Source organism: Pan paniscus, chromosome 12 (assembly GCF_029289425.2).
Source record: "Pan paniscus chromosome 12, NHGRI_mPanPan1-v2.0_pri, whole genome shotgun sequence".
Lineage (NCBI taxonomy): Eukaryota > Metazoa > Chordata > Mammalia > Primates > Hominidae > Pan > Pan paniscus.
The window spans coordinates 31251988-31269427 of NC_073261.2; the positions used below are offsets into that span (position 1 = coordinate 31251988).

The 17440-nt window shown below is 40.8% G+C and overlaps 1 gene segment (V, D, J or C); it reads right to left on the reverse strand.

Annotated features, from left to right (window-relative positions):
- Positions 1-1240: 1240 nt before the first annotated feature.
- On the reverse strand, positions 1241-1766 carry LOC106634352 (immunoglobulin kappa variable 1-39-like). The segment is given in 2 exon segments: positions 1241-1587; positions 1712-1766. Coding segments are annotated over 2 exon segments (402 nt in total).
- Positions 1767-17440: the final 15674 nt, after the last annotated feature.

Here is a 17440-nt window from a genome sequence, read left to right on the forward strand (position 1 = left end):
ATCACTGTAACCTCCACCTCCTGGGTCCAAGTGATTCTCCTGCCTCAGCCTCCCTGGTAGCTGGGGCTAATGGTGCCCACCACCATGGTATCTCTTTAGCTGAAACAAATATCACATAGAACATAGCTTCTTAAACCTTTTATAGATCACCTGTTATCAACTACCATGGCTAAACGAAGGTTCTCATTCAGTGAACTGAAGGTCGTTCTGCTATTTAGCATATGTATCATGCTCTCAGTGCGCTAATGATCCTGCTGGATTCTGGATACATGTTGAGTAGCAAAGAATTTTCATAATTTAAAAAAGGTTACACCAATGTTCAGGTTTTTCTGTTGTTTTGGTTTCTTTGTCAAGAAATATTTTTCATTTGTTTGTAAAATGATTGTTATCTATGTCATACAATTTCCTGATTTTTAAGCTGTGTCTGTGACTTAATAAAGTTATGTTGCTATGTGACAAGTGCAAGTATATTCAAATGTATTCTGAGGCCATGCGTAACTGGCCAAAGTTTTCACTATTTTGTGAAAATACTGACCATGTTGGGCTTTCAGCTGTCAGTTCCTCATTATCACCTCACTTCTGAAAGTGCATTCTTCAGAACCACCTTTCCCTCTATACTTTCCTGTAGAGTTGTTCACTGAGGGGTCCTTCCATGAGATTTGGAAGTCGGAAGAGAATGATTCAATGCTCATTGACACCTGCAGACAGACAAGTGGACTTAGTTGAGAACTAGAGAATCACCTAGAGACATACTGCAGGAGGCTGAGAGCATCAGCACCTGCACTCTGGGCTTCTCAGACAGATCCAAGGACCATGTGGTTAGGCAGCTCACACCTGCAGGGTAGGGTGCACCCTGGTTTCTGCAGGAGCACCAGAGAATCACGTCTCTAGTATGTGCTTCCCTGACTAACATCAACCAGGCCTTGAAAAGCTGTAGTTTAGACACTAATTTCATAAATTAAAACAATTCCTGCTTGGAAGGGTTAGAGTGGCTTCTCTTTTGCTGCAAGAATTCCAATCATCCCATAACAGACTCCTCAGGTGGTTAAATCTCTTTATTAAATCAGGACTCGCATTTCATGTCTTTGCTTCTGGGGATGAGGAGGAAAGAGAGTGGGTGCAAAGGAGCCACCTCATCACAATTTACCAAAATTTCCAGATGACCTTCAAAACTTGGCTGCATCTGGAAAACAACTCAGCAGATTGAGGCACCAGGGGGAGCAGCTAGGGCAACCCGGCCTCACTCATCTGCTATCCTAGCGGTTGATGTTATGACTTGTCGCACTGGGAGAGGGAAAATGCTCTCTTGTTGACAGTAATAAGTTGCAACATCTTCAGGCTGCAGGCTGCTGACGGTGAGAGTGAAATCTCTTCCATATCCGCTGCCGCTGAACTGAGATGGCATTGCCCTCTGCAAACTGGATGTCCTATAGGTCAGGAACTTAGGTGCTTTCCCTGGTTTCTGCTGATACCAATTTAAATAGTTGTAAATGCTTTGACTAGCCTGGCAAGAGACGGTGACTCTGTCTCCTACAGATGCAGACAGGGAGGATGGAGGCTGGGTCATCTGGATGTCACATCTGGCATCTCAGATTGGAAATACAAAAACAAATATTTACACTTTTCACCATGTTATGCGAGGATTTCCCTGAAGAGCCAGGCTGTACTGAGCACACTGGGTGGCTAACTTCCCAGTGTTCTCCTTCTTTACCTGGGAGACAGAGCAGCAGGAAGGCCAGGAGCTGAGCAGGGATCCTCATGTTCATGCTGTGTCCTGACTGCGACTGACTCCTGCACAGGGTGTGACCAGCCTATTAAGAAGTCTTCAGGGCAGGGGGCTGCGCTCTAGGACACGCAAATCAGCAGGGGATGGGGCAGGCTGGGCACAGCCACGGGGCTGGCTCATCTCGGTAACTCAGCAAAGGGGCAGTGTCCGCAGGGTCCCAGGTCAGACCAGGCCTGACAGATTTGCCTGGAGGGAATGTATTTCTCTCTAGATCCGTTGTTTTGACAAGAGATATTTTGGGAGAAAAAAGTCAAAATTTAATACAAACCTAGGGACTACATGGAGTCATATATTTTAGAGTTGTATCGGGAGTATATAGGAGAGTATGACCATTTGTAGGGAATGTCTGATAATGTCTTAGAGAATGGGGCTATCAGGTCTTCAAGTTATTTAAGTGGACATTGTGGGAGCGACAATCCCTTTGTTATACTAACAACACCTCTGTGATTGTCACGTTGCTCCCATTGTTTCATGTGGGAAAAAAGTCTTTGTCAGAAGCATATTTAAATATTCAAAGGTATTTTGTAGTGACCTTAAACATTTGTTATTACCAGTCTATTTCCAAGCCATTCCCTGCAGATGCACAATAATGATGCTGTGATTCCTCAATGCCTGTGCCACTCACAGATCTTCCATAATCCAGAGCTATAGGTCTCTGTAATAACCAGGGACTAAATGGACAGCACCTCCGTCTTGGTGACCCATATGATCAATTGTCTCCACAGGAAGAAGAACAAGGTAACTTACCATTGCTAATGCTCTGAGCTGCCTTTCCCACCGGAATGTTCCCAGGTGTTCAGGTACAGCTCCCAAAAAACCGGGCTTTCTGGAAAGCAGGGGAGGGAGAGGCCCTGGGGAAAGGCCAAGTCAGTGAACACTTTCTCTTCTGTGAGGGCAGCAGCTACTCAGTGCATGTCTCTGCCCTGCACCATCGCTGCCACTTTCCTCTTTGACTCTTTAGCAGTATGTGGGGACATCATCCTTACCCAGATGCCAACCTCCTTGCCTCACTTCCAGGAGAGAGAATCTGCATCTCCTGCCAAGCCACCGCCCATGTACGTGAAGAAATACTTTGAATCTGGATAAAACTTGGAAACAGATTTGAACCCCTATACCTCACATGTCTGCCTCTGCCCAGGCATCCCAGCCTGGTTGTGCAGCAAGGGAAGTGGAATCAACTACATCGACATGAGAAGACTAGAACCTGGGGAGTCCAGGGAGCATTACTCACGCATCACTAAGAGTGAGCAGACCACAGTGGTATAGCCTGTACCCAGATCTCCTGCTGCTTTCCAGGGGCCTGAATTTCAAGGGAAATTACTGGCAAACTGCTTGCTAAGATTTAGGTTCAGAGAGAAGAAGCTCTGGATTGAAATACACACATTTTTTTGTGCGGGCAGGTGAATGTAGCAGTCACTGTTGCTACCCTTTGCCTTTCCCCTTTGCTGTACTTCTGCTGACTCCCCAAGGCCATATCTGTTCCTCACTGCTCTATGTCAAACTGGAGAAGGCAGCCCTGCCTGCACATATGGCCTTTCACAGCACCTGGAATGAGCATCCTCTCAGAAAGCCCTCAATCAGTGAGGACAGGAGAGGTGTATATACCCCAGCTCCCTCTCTTCTCAGCTGGAATAATACTGAGACATTTTCCCCTGTTTCCACGTGAGCTTGAGCTCCAGTCATCCTCAGCGGTAGCTCTTTGCTGAGGAGACTTTTGGAGTCCCTCCTTTCTTTCCTCCTTCACTGCCTTGTTTCCTCCCAGTGTTTCCTGTGCATTATAAATATGCTGCCTGCATAGGCATCATTATCCCTGAAAGAGCCAACCTAAGAAAGCGGAAAAACATTCTTTCTTGGACAGTATGGTCTGAATTCTTGCCAATTCTTTTTTTTTTTTTAATGCATAGGGATATTCAGAAAATTTAGGAAACACCTGAATTATCTTGGAATGGTCACCCTCCATTCTTCAAAATGGTTCTATCTTGTCATTTTTTAGTGTCAGTTTTAACAAGACACACAGGCATTTCACTGTGAAGAGGGCTAGCAGCAGAATACTTCTTATGTGTAAAAGCTCTTGGATAAATCCTTGAAACTCTCATACTCTCTGGGTATGTGATTAGCTCTTGTGTTCTCTGGAGATGACAAAAGTAGGGGGCTATTTGTTCATTTGTTTTCACATTAGGAGAAGAAATCAGATTGATAGGACACATTTTGAGAGGGAAGAGCCGGGTCAGAGAGATGAGGATGGTAGAAAAGATGCAAAGTGTTCAGGGCAATGTGAGATGTGCTCCTGCCCTCAAATCTGAAAGAAAGACATTTAAATTTTAAAGACTTGGAGGAAGTTTTGCTATGTGGACAAAACTGCAGAAAGGCCTGAGTTTATAATTGTGGTAATCATGGCAAGGTTCAGAGGTAGCAAGGGGCTTGTTAAGAATTCCACACCACCCTTCCGGCTTTGTCTCTTCTCTGAGTTTAAAAGCCATTCATTCCTCCATGGAACAAATGTGGCCATGTGGAAGCAACATATTTAAGCTGGCTTCCAAGCTCAGCCCTGATAATTGCTGGCCATGTATCTTTGGGCAAACCACCCCTGTGCTCTGATGAACAGTTTACTCACCTGTGAAAAGTAGCACCAAGGATATCAAGGGCTGTCCTGAAGGTTTCTCTAGTTGATGCACCAGGAAATGTATCTATGCATATATATGTATGAAAAGACTACTTAGGGCCCCTTTTCTGCATCCTTGAATATCTTAGAATGAAGATTCTAGATAAGATATTACTACCCAGATGTCATGCTCTACTAAGAATTATCAACATGTATTATATAACTAACAGATGCTCCAGTATACACTGTGGGGTTTCCTGTACGCTATTTCCTCATAAAATCTTCTAATATGTGTAACATTAGAGAATCGAACCGGAGATTCCCAATCATTATACTACCTTTAGGCTGGATTTATTCTAAGCCCCATTTGTATTAGTATTTTTGGGCTGCTATAACAAATTACCAAAACTTTGGTAGCTTAAAGCAATAGAAATATATTCTCTTATAGTTCTGGAGGCCAGAAGTCCAGCATCAGTTTCAGCAGCCAGGAGCAGGCTGTCATCAGACAAAGCTGCTCCAGGGGCTCCAGGGGCAAGTCTATTTTTTTTTTTACTTCTCTCAGCTTTTGGTGGTTTAAGCTTTCATTGGCTTGAGTCCAAATCATTTCAATCTCTTGCTGTCTTCAGATGGTCTTCTCTTCTGCAGGATTTTAAAAAATGACATTTAACAAAGACAGGGCCCTTTAGGGCCCACCTGGTCAATACAGGATAATCTGCCTGTTTTATAATCCTTAATTTCATGTGCAAAGGCTCTTTTCCTGTGAAAGGTACCTGTATAGTTTCCATGGAAAACAGCCTGATCATTTGAGCACCATACTCAGCACTAAACCATTATAGAATGACTCTTCAGTGTTGGTACTATACACACATCACATGCTCTTCTCTCTCTCTCTCCTCCTCTCGTTCTCTCTTTCTTCCTTCTGATTATAAATCTCCTCACTTCCCTAAGCGTATCCAGTGCCACCTATGTCTAGGTTAGAGCAGCACACATAGGAGGGCCTGCGTAGGTATCATTGTCCCTGAAATGTTGTGGTTTGGCTTAGAGACCTGCTCTATCCCTCATTATCATTCAGAAAGAAGGACACAGCCAAAGATAGCCCTCAGCCATCTGGGGAGAAGCTGTCTTCACAGAGGACAGTCAGGGGCTATCATTCTCTGGACCTCTGCTTATCTTCAGATGCCTGTGGTCCTCAGCCCTCAGTGAGGGTCTGTGTGGCCCCTGATTCGAGTAGGATCCAACAGGATCCTTATCAGAATATCTGATTCACAGAAAGCAGCAAGTGTAAGGTAGGAGATCATCAGGACTCGTGTTCTGAGCACCGATCCCAACATTGGTCATGACAACGCTGACCGGAACAGGATCTCGACAAAAGAGGATGCGCTACAGAAACTGGCCCAAACCAGCTAGAACCAAGATGGTGACAAAAACGACCTCTAGAGCACAGTGTGAGTGGATCTTCCCCCGGGGGCTCCCGTCAGACAGAGTGGCAGCCATGGCTCAGTGCTGCGTGATCATAGTATGAAACGCCCCCCACGGTCTTTTCACATCCCCCCTCTGACTGCAGTGATGTGGGATTTCTCTGTCCAACTTTCATGGCTCAAGCAACTTTTGGGACTCTGTTCACAATGGGAGGTCATGAAGGTAGTTAGGCTGTTGATGGCCAGAGTGACGTCTGTCCAGACTCACCCCCTTGACCCAGGCGGGCATCGTGTCCAGGGGGCAGTGGGAGCCAGCAGGAGATCAGTGTCAGCCCTTATTTCCCGTGGAGCTAGGCTAGGACACTGTTATTTCCGTGACTGGCTCTGCTGGTGACAGTGACCCTGTCTCCTGGAACACAGGGAGGGGCCTGGAGATGAGCACCACACAATATCCCAACTGTCACATAAGTGGGGAACAATTATCAACATCCCCAAGTGTTAATTCTAAATAACTACTTCATTCAGTTTGACTGAATTCTGATGAACAAGCAAAATGGGCGACAGACTTCATCTTGAAGGATGTTTAATGCAAAGAAACTGCATTAAATTCATGTTTAATGCACAGAAACTGAAGGTGAAGCCCGAGTTCTCCCTCTTCACCAGAGAGTTGGAAAAGCAGGAGGAAGAGGAGCAACACCAGGTCCCCATGTCCACGAGGGTCTCCTGAGGCTGATCCTGCTCAGAGAGAGTGGGAAAAGTGGATGAGTCAGCTTGCATTGCCATACCAAAAAAACTGGATTGGATGGCAGAAACCACAGAATTTAATTTTCATATTTCTGGTGCCTGGAATAGCCCAGATCGATGTCCAGCAGTGTTTGCTTTCTGGTAAAGACCTTCTTCCTGGTTTGCAGATGCCACCTTCTCACGGTGTCTTCACACAGCCTTTCCATAGAGCGGAAGGCAGTTAGAGAGAGAGGGGAGAAAGGAGAGCTCTCTGAATCTTATAAAAACACCAATTTGCCAGGCGCAGTGGCTCACGCCTGTAATCGCAGCACTTTGGGAGGCCGAGGCGGGCAGATCATGAGGTCAGGAGATCGAGACCATCCTGGCTAACGCGGTGAAACCCCGCCTTCACTAAAAATACAAAAAATTAGCCGGGAGTGGTGGCGGGCACCTGTAGTCCCAGCTACTCGGGAGGCTGAGGCAGGAGAATGGTGTGAACCCGGGAGACGGAGCTTGCAGTGAGCTGAGATGGCGCCACTGCACTCCAGCCTGGGCGACAGAGCGAGACTCTGCCTCAAAAACAAACAAGCAAACAAACAAAACAAAACAACAACAACGAAACACGAATTCTACTGGATCAGGGACCCCCCTTATGACCTCAATTACATCTTTAGAGGTCCTAATTTCTACAGTCATATTGAAATTAGGGTTTCAACATGAATCTGAGGGCACAATTCAGTCCATAGCAGGTGGGACACAGCCAGGGCCTTGCTTCCAGTCTCAGAGAATGGGGCAGGTTCCCACAACTCAGCACATGGGTGGCTCCTCCCCGGTGCCCAGGTCACAAGAAAGACCCGCCTCTAACTTTCGGGCTCCCTGTTGAGAATGGGACACCAGCACTCCTACTTTCCCAGTGTTCCTGAGACCATGGTGTTGTCTTTTGTTTATTGTGGGGTGTTTTTGCCATCTTCAGACAGGTCTTTGACATAGCAACTTATCGGACATTTGATTCTGTGATTGTGAAAATTAATTGATTAATTAGTCATAAGTAAAAAATTCAACAATACATTGAATCAGAAAAAAGGAGGGCCAGATGAAGAGCTTGAAAGGAATCTGAGTATCTTAAAAAGACATATTCCTTTCAAACAAGAACAGTTAGAGTCACGGATTTTTTAACAAATGACTTTTTAGCAGCAATGATGAAATAGTAAATGACAACTTCAAATAGGCTACCACATATGGAAGTTTCTCGTCAAAGAATATCTTCAAGAATCATGTAAACATATTTTCAGATTAAAACAAACAAACAATGAACGTGGGTTTATCAGCAGACCCACTCAATGGAAAATTTCTCAAATCTGTGACTGAGTCAAAAGTACATTTGTCCCTGATGGAAAGCGAGAGGTTTTATTTGTTTCTGTATTTATTTTGGATCCTTAGAAGAAAACAGCTTTCTCTCCATTCAGTTCCACCTCATGCTGTTGAGGATGACCATGGGGGCAGTGACTGTGAGGAAGGAGGAAGGCTGTGCTCTCAGGGTGGTCGTGCCTCCTGTCCACCTGAGTGACCTCATGGAGCAGAGCCACCCACACCACGAAGGCCACGTGCCTGCCTCTGCACTGCCATGGCACAGACACAGAAACCTTGTCACATTTAGTCCACCATATTTTGAGGTTTCTTTGTAATAAATTTAATTATGCTCTGATTCTCCTTGTGTCTCTCTCCTTTCAGATTTGGAATCATTTACTTTTCACCATTTTGACTTGCGAATATAGACCTTTGGGATATCAGCATCAGGTAGGTTGTACATTTGTTTGCTTTTCCTAAGAATATATCTAACCACCTTGAATGGGTTTTGATTTTATCTTCTGTCTCACAGAAAAGCAGAAACTCAAGGTGACTAGGTGCTGTCAATCACAGGAGGGCTAAAGTGACAACGGAATTGCTGTATCTCCTGCTGTTGCTACTTACATCTTATTTTCTTTTACTGTGTTCTGTAATAACATTTAGGCTCAAAGAAACATTAATTAGTATTTTTGAATAACATATTAAGTGCTTATATTTCTTAATTTGAGGGCTATGGTCTACTAAATATCTATATACATTTTGCCATGCAACTTTTCAACCTAACAGAAATGACACATTGGAATTTTAATTGCACTTCCTATGGAATCCGTTATCTTGACATAAATCATCACAAGTATAAGTTAAGCTGTTAGCCTGCATCAGATTCAATGAGCCTTTTGTGTTTCTACACAGTGTTTTCACATGTAACAGACATCACTCATTACTCAGGTTCATGTAAATTTATTTGGCAGAACAATCAGATCACGGAAGCAGGCAAGTGGTAACACAAGTGAAATACATGTTAGAAACGACTGGTTTGGGGATAGTTTTATACATGGTAACACGTGGTCGTATTGGGAAATTGCTGTCTTCCCACTTTCCAAACTTGCTCCTTTACCACTCACACGAAACTGCCCTCTCTAGTATTATGGTGAAGAAAGCACTATTGCTTTTTTAACGGAAAGCATTTGTTAGCTTTAAAAGTTCCATGGCAAAATGTATACAGATATGTATCAGACCGTAGCCCTCATATTAAGAAAGCATATAAATTTAGAACATTATTGTCAATAGAATCTATTTATTTATTTATTTATTTATTTATTTATTTTTATTTTATTATTATTATACTTTAAGTTTTAGGGTACATGTATACAATGTGCAGGTTTGTTACATATGTATACATGTGCCATGTTGGTGTGCTGCACCCATTAAGACACATGCACACGTATGTTTATTGCGGCGCTATTCACAATAGCAAAGACTTGGAACCAACCCAAATGTCCAACAACGATAGACTGGATTAAGAAAATGTGGCACATATACACCATGGAATACTATGCAGCCATAAAAAAGGAAGAGTTCATGTCCTTTGTAGGGACATGGATGAAGCTGGAAACCATCATTCTCAGCAAACTATCGCAAGGACAAAAAATCAAACACCACCTGCTCTCACCATAGGTGGGAATTGAACAATGAGAACACATGGACACAGGGTGGGAAACATAACACTCAGGGACTGTTGTGGGGTTGGGGGAGGGATGAGGGATAGCATTAGGAGACATACCTAATGCTAAATGACGAGTTAACTATTAAGAGCATAATTTTTCTATGCATTTACAACTAAAATAGACGATTCAAATTGATTTTCAGGAAAAAAATAGGGTCATGTAAAAATAATGCATTTATTCATTCTTCGAATGATTTTCTTATGACAACATAGTACTAGATATTTCCTCTCTAAAGTACTATGTCAGTAAAATACTTTTAAAATTCGAAGAATTTGAGAAGAAAATAAAAATCTCATACAATTCTGCATTGTTCCTGTGATACATTATATAAACTTTATGTTTTCCTTCTGAGTTATTTTGTTTATTTTCAAATCCCACTTTTGGAATTGTAAGAACTCCATTTTCAGTCTTAAGAACTCCTGGGGCTGCATTAGCAGCCCCAGGAGCTGAGTAGGGAGCCTCATTGCGAGAAGGTGCCCTGAGGAGTCCTGATCAGTCAAGGCAAGGTTAGAGCTGAGCTTTTATCTCAGACTCACAATGGAAGGTCCTCCCTAGGGGACAATATGCAAATCCCCTGGTGGCTGCAGTGGGGTGGAAAGAGCCAAGGGGATGCTGGGAGCCTCTCTTGAGGGCAAAATGACTTAAAGATTGTCTCTGTTTAGAGAGAAACCAATAGAGATAAAATCTGTGCTGCATGAGTAGGATAAATTCCCTTTTCTCTTTGTCTTCTCTCTTAGATTTCTTGTTTCTTAGAATTTCCCAGGTGCATTTCTCACTTCTCCTTAGCAAGGTTAAGATTCCGAAAACATATGATGATTCTTATTTTTTAATTCATATTGGATTAAGCATGCAGGATTGTCTTCTTACGTTTTTTAATTGATATAAAACACTCACAAAGGATGGAAATGTTAAATATGCAACTAAGTTTTACGTATGTTCGCCATCCAGATGAATCTCTAGAATATTTCAAATTCTCCAGATTCACCCCTTGTGCACCTTCCCAGGCATCAACTGCTCCCCCATCCCAATCAAGGTAACTGGTATTCAGATATTCATTATAATAATTTGGTTTTCCCTGTGCTACAATCTCATATAAATAGAAGTGAACACTTTTGTTTGGCTGTCTCTTGCTTCTTTCTTGTTTCTTTATTATTTTTGAAGTCTTCTTTTCTCGCTGTGCGTTCAAGCTGCGATCTGCTGTGATTTCCTGTGATTTTGAAGAATTTCCTCTTGAATGTTTTATAGAGCACATCTCTGCAAGTAATCATTTCTCTTCATTTTTTAATAAAGAAATGTTTTTACTTTGCCCTTATTTTTGAAACATGTTTTAACTGGATATTGAACCCTTTGCTGAGTCCCCCGAATTCGGCATTTAAATATGTAATCCCGCTGTCTTCTAGCCTCTATCAGTCTTGTGAACAGTTAGCCAATTATTCTATTATTGTTTTTCTGGTAAAATGAGCCCATTTTTTCTTGATACAATTGAGATTTTCTCTTTGTCTGGTTCAGCGTTTTAACTATAATATGTATAGTTGTAGTTTATCCTGAATGGTTACACTATCTGTTATATAATATAATAATTATATAATATGTATAGTTATATAATATGTATAGTTGTAGTTTATCCTGAATGGTTACACCAGCATTTAGGATAATGCATGGCATTTATCCTGAATAAGTTTCATTATTTTTTCAGTGATTTTTGTCTTGATCTTATAGACCAACGTCTTTTATTACTCTTGATGTATTTGCCATTATTTCTCAGCACTCTCAAGTATGCCATCTCCCAGTGATCATTTCTGTGTGGTTTTTCTCTGCATTTCACTCCACTGTGTGGCTGTATATTGTTTTATGTCTTAGGCAATTTCCACAGCAGCCACAGGGCCAGGCTGCTGGTGCACTTGGAGTGACAGTGCAGTTGGAGTGTCAGCAAATCTGGGCATGGGCCTGGGCTGGTCCACATGGAGGTGGCTGGGTGTCTGAGTTGCCAGCCGTGGATGAGGCCCTGGAGCCTGGGTTTAGGGCAATGAAGCCCCATCCTAGGCAGCACAGCCGGGGCTGCTTCTTGAGAGAGTGTGGGAGGAGGGTTTCACAGCATCTTCCTCTCTGCGGTGATATGATTATAGCTGCAGGTTACCTTAATGCCAAAAGCACCAGTGTCCTCTGGAGCAGGCTGCTGTAATCCTCAACAATGAATCCTAATGGGCATCCACTGGGAATGTTGTAGGGTCGGGGCTGCCTGGGGGTTTACTTAGGTCATTAGCTGCAAAGGCTGCAGGGTCCTCCACAGAGCAGGCCATGGGGAGTGCAGTGACCCTGCCTCCTGGCTGATAACAATTGCCTCCTGCTTCTTTCATTTTAGAGGTCTCAGGACTCTCAGGCATGCCGTCTTCTGGCGATGCTTTCTGTATGGTTATTCTGGGCGTTTTTTCTAATTGTGTTCCTGCACATTCTTAACTGGGCTCTTGAACACTCCAAGGGCTATTTTCCATCTTGGATAGCTGTCCCATTGTTGGTCTTGCTTTTGTTTTTGTGTTTATATTTTTTGGGGTAGGCAGGCGAAGGCTGGTGTCTCCTAGTCAGTCATCTTGCTGATATCACTCCCCTAGGACATCATTTTGATGATGCGGTAACACTATCATGGGATAATACTTGGGCATGTTCAGGTAAGAATTAGAGTGTTTAGCATGTGGGAGGAATGTGAATTGCTTTGGTCACAGGGTGGACTGATGCCTGTTGTATTCTCCAACAAGGCTGTGACAAGATCTCCTATCCTACATTTTTTTCTAACAGGGTAATCTTGACTCTCCTCCCATTGAACCTACTGCCTTATGCTTCCTTCTGTTGAATTTTGGTAGGCATGCAACTGTGTAGAAGCAATGCTGTTTGTCTTCTGAGGCTGTAAGAGGTCATCGAGGCTGCATAACTTCTGCCTGCTCCTCCTCTGGAAGTTTCAAGTAAACCAAGCAGCCACATGAATTAGCAAACAACTCCAGCTGAGAACCTTACGTCTAATGTCATCCACCTTTGAGATGACGCCTACCCTAGCCACTCACTGACTGCATCCTTAGGAAAGCCTGGCAGGAACCCTGTGGAGCCCAGGAAACATCCAGAACCATAGAGATGATAGGCAGTTGATTGCAGTTTTCATGTGTTATTAAGTTGGTGGGTAGTTTGTTTCCTGTGCATTAATAGTACCCAGAATACCAACTTACAGAAGGAATATGGAAGTAGAAAGTCAACTATTGACAGTAGATGAATCTGGGTCCAATTTATATTTCTTACAGTGTTTTTCCAACTTGTCACTGTTTGATATTATGGTAAAAGAAAAAGTTATAAAGAGTATGTGCAAATGTACAAAAGGTTACTGAGAGAGAATCAAGGAGACTCAATAAGCGAAAGGTTTTACCATGTTCTTGTATTGGGAAACTTAATATTGTGAATATAATAACTCTCTCCAAATTAATTGAATACTGTGACAATCAAAATCCCTGTGGATTTTGTTGAAATTTAAAAGCTGTTTCTAACTTAGATGGACATGCGAAGAGGCAGAAAAACAAACAAACAAACAAACAAAAACAATCATGGTAATCTTACATAATAAGAACAAGATTGGAAGATTAACACTTCCCAATATTGAAGCTTATATTAAGCAACAGGAATCAAAACAGTGTGGTATCGGTGAAGGCTGAGACAGATAACCCTGTGCAATGAGTCAGAGAATCTAAAACCAGATCTGCATGTATATATAGTCACTCAATTTACAATAAAAGTGCTACAGCAATTGTCTCAAACCATTTGTACAAAAAATAACACTTTAGATTGGATAATTAACAAACAACATAAATTTATTTTTTTCATGGTTATAAAGGCTGTGAATTCCAAGGTCAAGATGCTGGCAATCTCGGTGTCTGGTGAGGACTGTTCCTGCTTCCAAGATTGCACCTTGTGGCTGTGTTGTCACATGTTGGAGGTGGAAAGGCAAAAGTGGCAAGTCTGTGTAAAGCCACCTTATTAGGCAGGAATCTCATTCACCAGTGCTGAGCCCTCATGACCTAATCACCTCCCAAAGGGTCTACTTTCTAATACTGTTGCCTTGAGATTCAGTTTTAACAGGAACTTTGGAGGTGACGCAGACATTCAGGCCATAGCAGTGATGTAGTAGAAAAAAATTCTACTAACTGAATTATATTGGATCAATTAGATATCCATATTACATCAAAATGAATCTTAACCTCTTCATTTTACTTCTACACTGATACAAATATCAACTCTAAATTAGAAACTGAAATGTGAAAGGCAAAAGAAGAAAGCTTTTAGAAAATAGTATAAAAAGATATTTCCTGAATATGCATGTAGGAAAGATTTCTTAAAGAGAATATGCAAGGCACTAAGCATGAAAGAAAAGACTAATAAATTAGTTTGCATTAATATATTTTTGTAGCTTTAAAGAAATAAATTACAAAATGTTATTTGATACACACATATAAGAGAAATAAACTGCATTAGGAGATAGGAATGTGCGATTGTGGATAACCTCAAATGAGATATAAGTTATTGCCCCAACTTGCATTTTGTGAGTTAGAGTCACAGGAGCTTATCACATTGCTACTAATCACCAAATGAATGACTGAGTTTCGAATAAATAAACAACAAATAGCCATAGATGAAACTGCGTCATGATCAAGACATTATAATTAGCAGATTATCATTGTTGAGTATTATTATTTGAAATAAACAAATGTAATTGCTTGATTTTTAAAAGATTAGAGAGAAAAAAAACAAAATTAAATACCCTGCCAATTTTCAAAGAAAATTTCTACAAAATATTTTACGTAATCAATAGAATGAAGAAAAAATATCAGGACCTGGATGAAAATGGAACGAACATATTTATTCATACTCATTTCACTCAGATGTAACGAGTGAAAAGGTAGTCTATCAACACTGCTGATACATGAGAAAATAAAAATCTGAATGTACTTGTTTAAAAAAGCAACTAAGGGGCGGGACCATAGCAACCAGAACTGGCCCTGCCAATGAGCAAATAAGTAATATAAAAGTTGGAAGAACAGTCTCAGTTCATGAAGTAGAGTTATATGAGATTAAACAAAGAAAAGAAAGAGTGAAACAGACAGAAAAACAGGATTGAAAGTCAAACCCAATAAGGAAATATTTCCCTATATACTAGTCATTAGAACAGGGGTGATAAAGAGAAACATAATTTAAAATATTTATGCCTCTGTTATATATTCATGAGTGCAAATTTAACAGACTCGGAAATCTAGGCAAAATTAGGTAGCAAACATACAGGTGATTTTTACATGTTAAAAAATCAGGATCCAATAAAAAACCAAAATCTAAGGGAGGTTTTTTTTTTTCAGAGATAAAAATCAGGCTTGCTTCAGCAATGTAGTTGACAAACTCTGTTCCCAGAGAACAATGTAGTGATAGCTACATAACCACAAAAAGTGATTATGCCCATGCTTGTGAACTAAGGAAATGATCAAATATGAAGGAAACGTGCAATTTTGAAAATACACACCAACATAAATTTCATGACCATGTAAAAAAACAGAAAATCTTGAAAGATTTATTTTGATTCATCAAGAGTTTAAGCAGCATGCTCCAGTAAAGGAAGCTGTGCCTTGTGATTTTAAAAGGCTGTTGGTGGCTGGGAGCAGTGGCTCATGCCTGTAATCCCAGCACTTTGGGAGGCCGAGGCAGGTGCATCACTTGAGGCCAGGAGTTTGAGACCAGCCTGGCCAACATGGTGAAATCCCGTCTCTACTAAAAATACAAAAATTAGCTGGTCTTGGTGGTGGGTGCCTGTAGTCCCAGCTACTTAGGAGGCTGAGGCAGGAGAATCGTTTGAACCCAGGAGGTCAAGGTTGCATTTACAAGGTTGCAGTTACATTTTTTGACACTTTACAAATATTAGTCCACCGTCTTATACTTACATTTATGATTTATGATTGTGGAGCAGTCTGTTGTCATTCTATTAATTGTTCCCTCACAAGGAAACAGTTTATTTTGGCTGCTTTTAAGAGATTCTTCATCTTTGGTGGTGGTTTCAAACTTAAAATATCATAATGAATCAGCCACCAAAGACAGAGAAATACTAAAAATCAGCCAAAATATATTGTTTTGCACATTCAAAACAAAGTAAATTTATGTTTTACACATCCAAAATGGGGATTGTTTGGCTTCCTGAATTCAATAATGTATTTGTTTACTCTGAAAAAATTATCAAACATTATATCCTTGAATATGTACTCTCCTCATCTTCTCTACTTAGTTCCCCTTTGTGCTACAGTCAATCACACATGATGCTGTTTATAAAAGACTTACATGATACTCTCATCCTCCATATGTCACTATTACTCTCCTAGTTTACCTCTAATTGTCCATCTGTGACATTTTTTTACATCTATTATCCAAGTCACATTTTCTGCAGCTTCATTTAGTTGCTAAGCAAAGTTTTCACTAAACAGCAAATTTTACTTATTTCACTTTTTATGAATATAAATTATAATTTTTATTCTTCAATGACTGGAAAATGTGAAAAAATTCATGTATATATTATATATATATATGTATGTGTTATATAGACATACACAAAATTGCTATTGTAACGGTGGTTTTCATAGGAGTCTATAGCTACTGGAGATTTCGTTTTTCCTTAAAGATATTATATTTCCTTAAAAATATTTTCTTAAAGATATTCTATTTCTTAATTTATAATAAGGATAATTCTTATGCTTTTATTAAAAACATAAATTAATAGGCCGGGTGCAGTGGCTCACATCGGTAATTTCAGCTCTTCGAGACAATGAGGCAAAACGATCACTTGAGCCCAGCAGTTTAAGGCTGCAGTGAGCTGTGATTCCACCACCACACTCCAGCCTGGGCTACAGAGCCAGAAAATATATATATAATATATGAATTGACAGTAATACATTAATACATTAAAACAGATCAAGTCTTAAAAGCAACAGCAAAGTGCATTTCCAGTCTAGCTCAGTGACTATTAGAATTAAAGCCAACTTCAGGCAAAACATTTCCAAAAACATAAGAAAAAAAAAGAAAAAGGAGAAAAAAATTCCAGACTTTTGAAGACATTTATTAAAATCATAAATTGATGGTATCCTCTTTCCCATCTTTTGATGAGTAAAATATTAAAATACTCCAAAAATTATCCACAAATTTGGTATTTGAGGGTTCATTTGTTGTAAACTCAGAGGTTCTTGATGAGAGGAAGTTTAAAGTGTGTTTATGGAGATTAGCCAAGGTGTTGAATCAATCATTTCCTCTCTTCTGGTGAAACCTAATCAAGAACCCTAATGGCTATCCCAAACTCCAAGAAATGTACAGCCTTTTCAAAATGAGTGTGATTTTTCAGAGATTCAAGATAAAGAGGTACAAGGAGTCAAGCTCATTCTTCTCTGGGACACACAGAGTGGCTTTGGAACTGGCTGTGAAGATGTCTGAAAGCTACTGCCACTATAGGGCGAGGCCCTGATCCCTGATCAGACTTTATATTATTACTTCTACAGCAAGTATCAGTGAGACCATAAGTATATTTCTAGGGTGAGAACACAGCTAACAGAGGAGGAGTTCCTGCTACTTTTCCAGTCCAAAACAGACTGCCCTACATTGAATTTTTCAACAAACTGAGCTTGTTTCTATGAAATGATGTCATTTGCTTAATTAGTAAAAATGTTTTTACTCTTATTTTGTTATCCTGTCTTCCTACATACTTGTGAACTGCAGTGAAGATTAATTTTACTTGTATCATTTATGTATTCATTAGTTGTTCCTATGTATTCTAAGAACT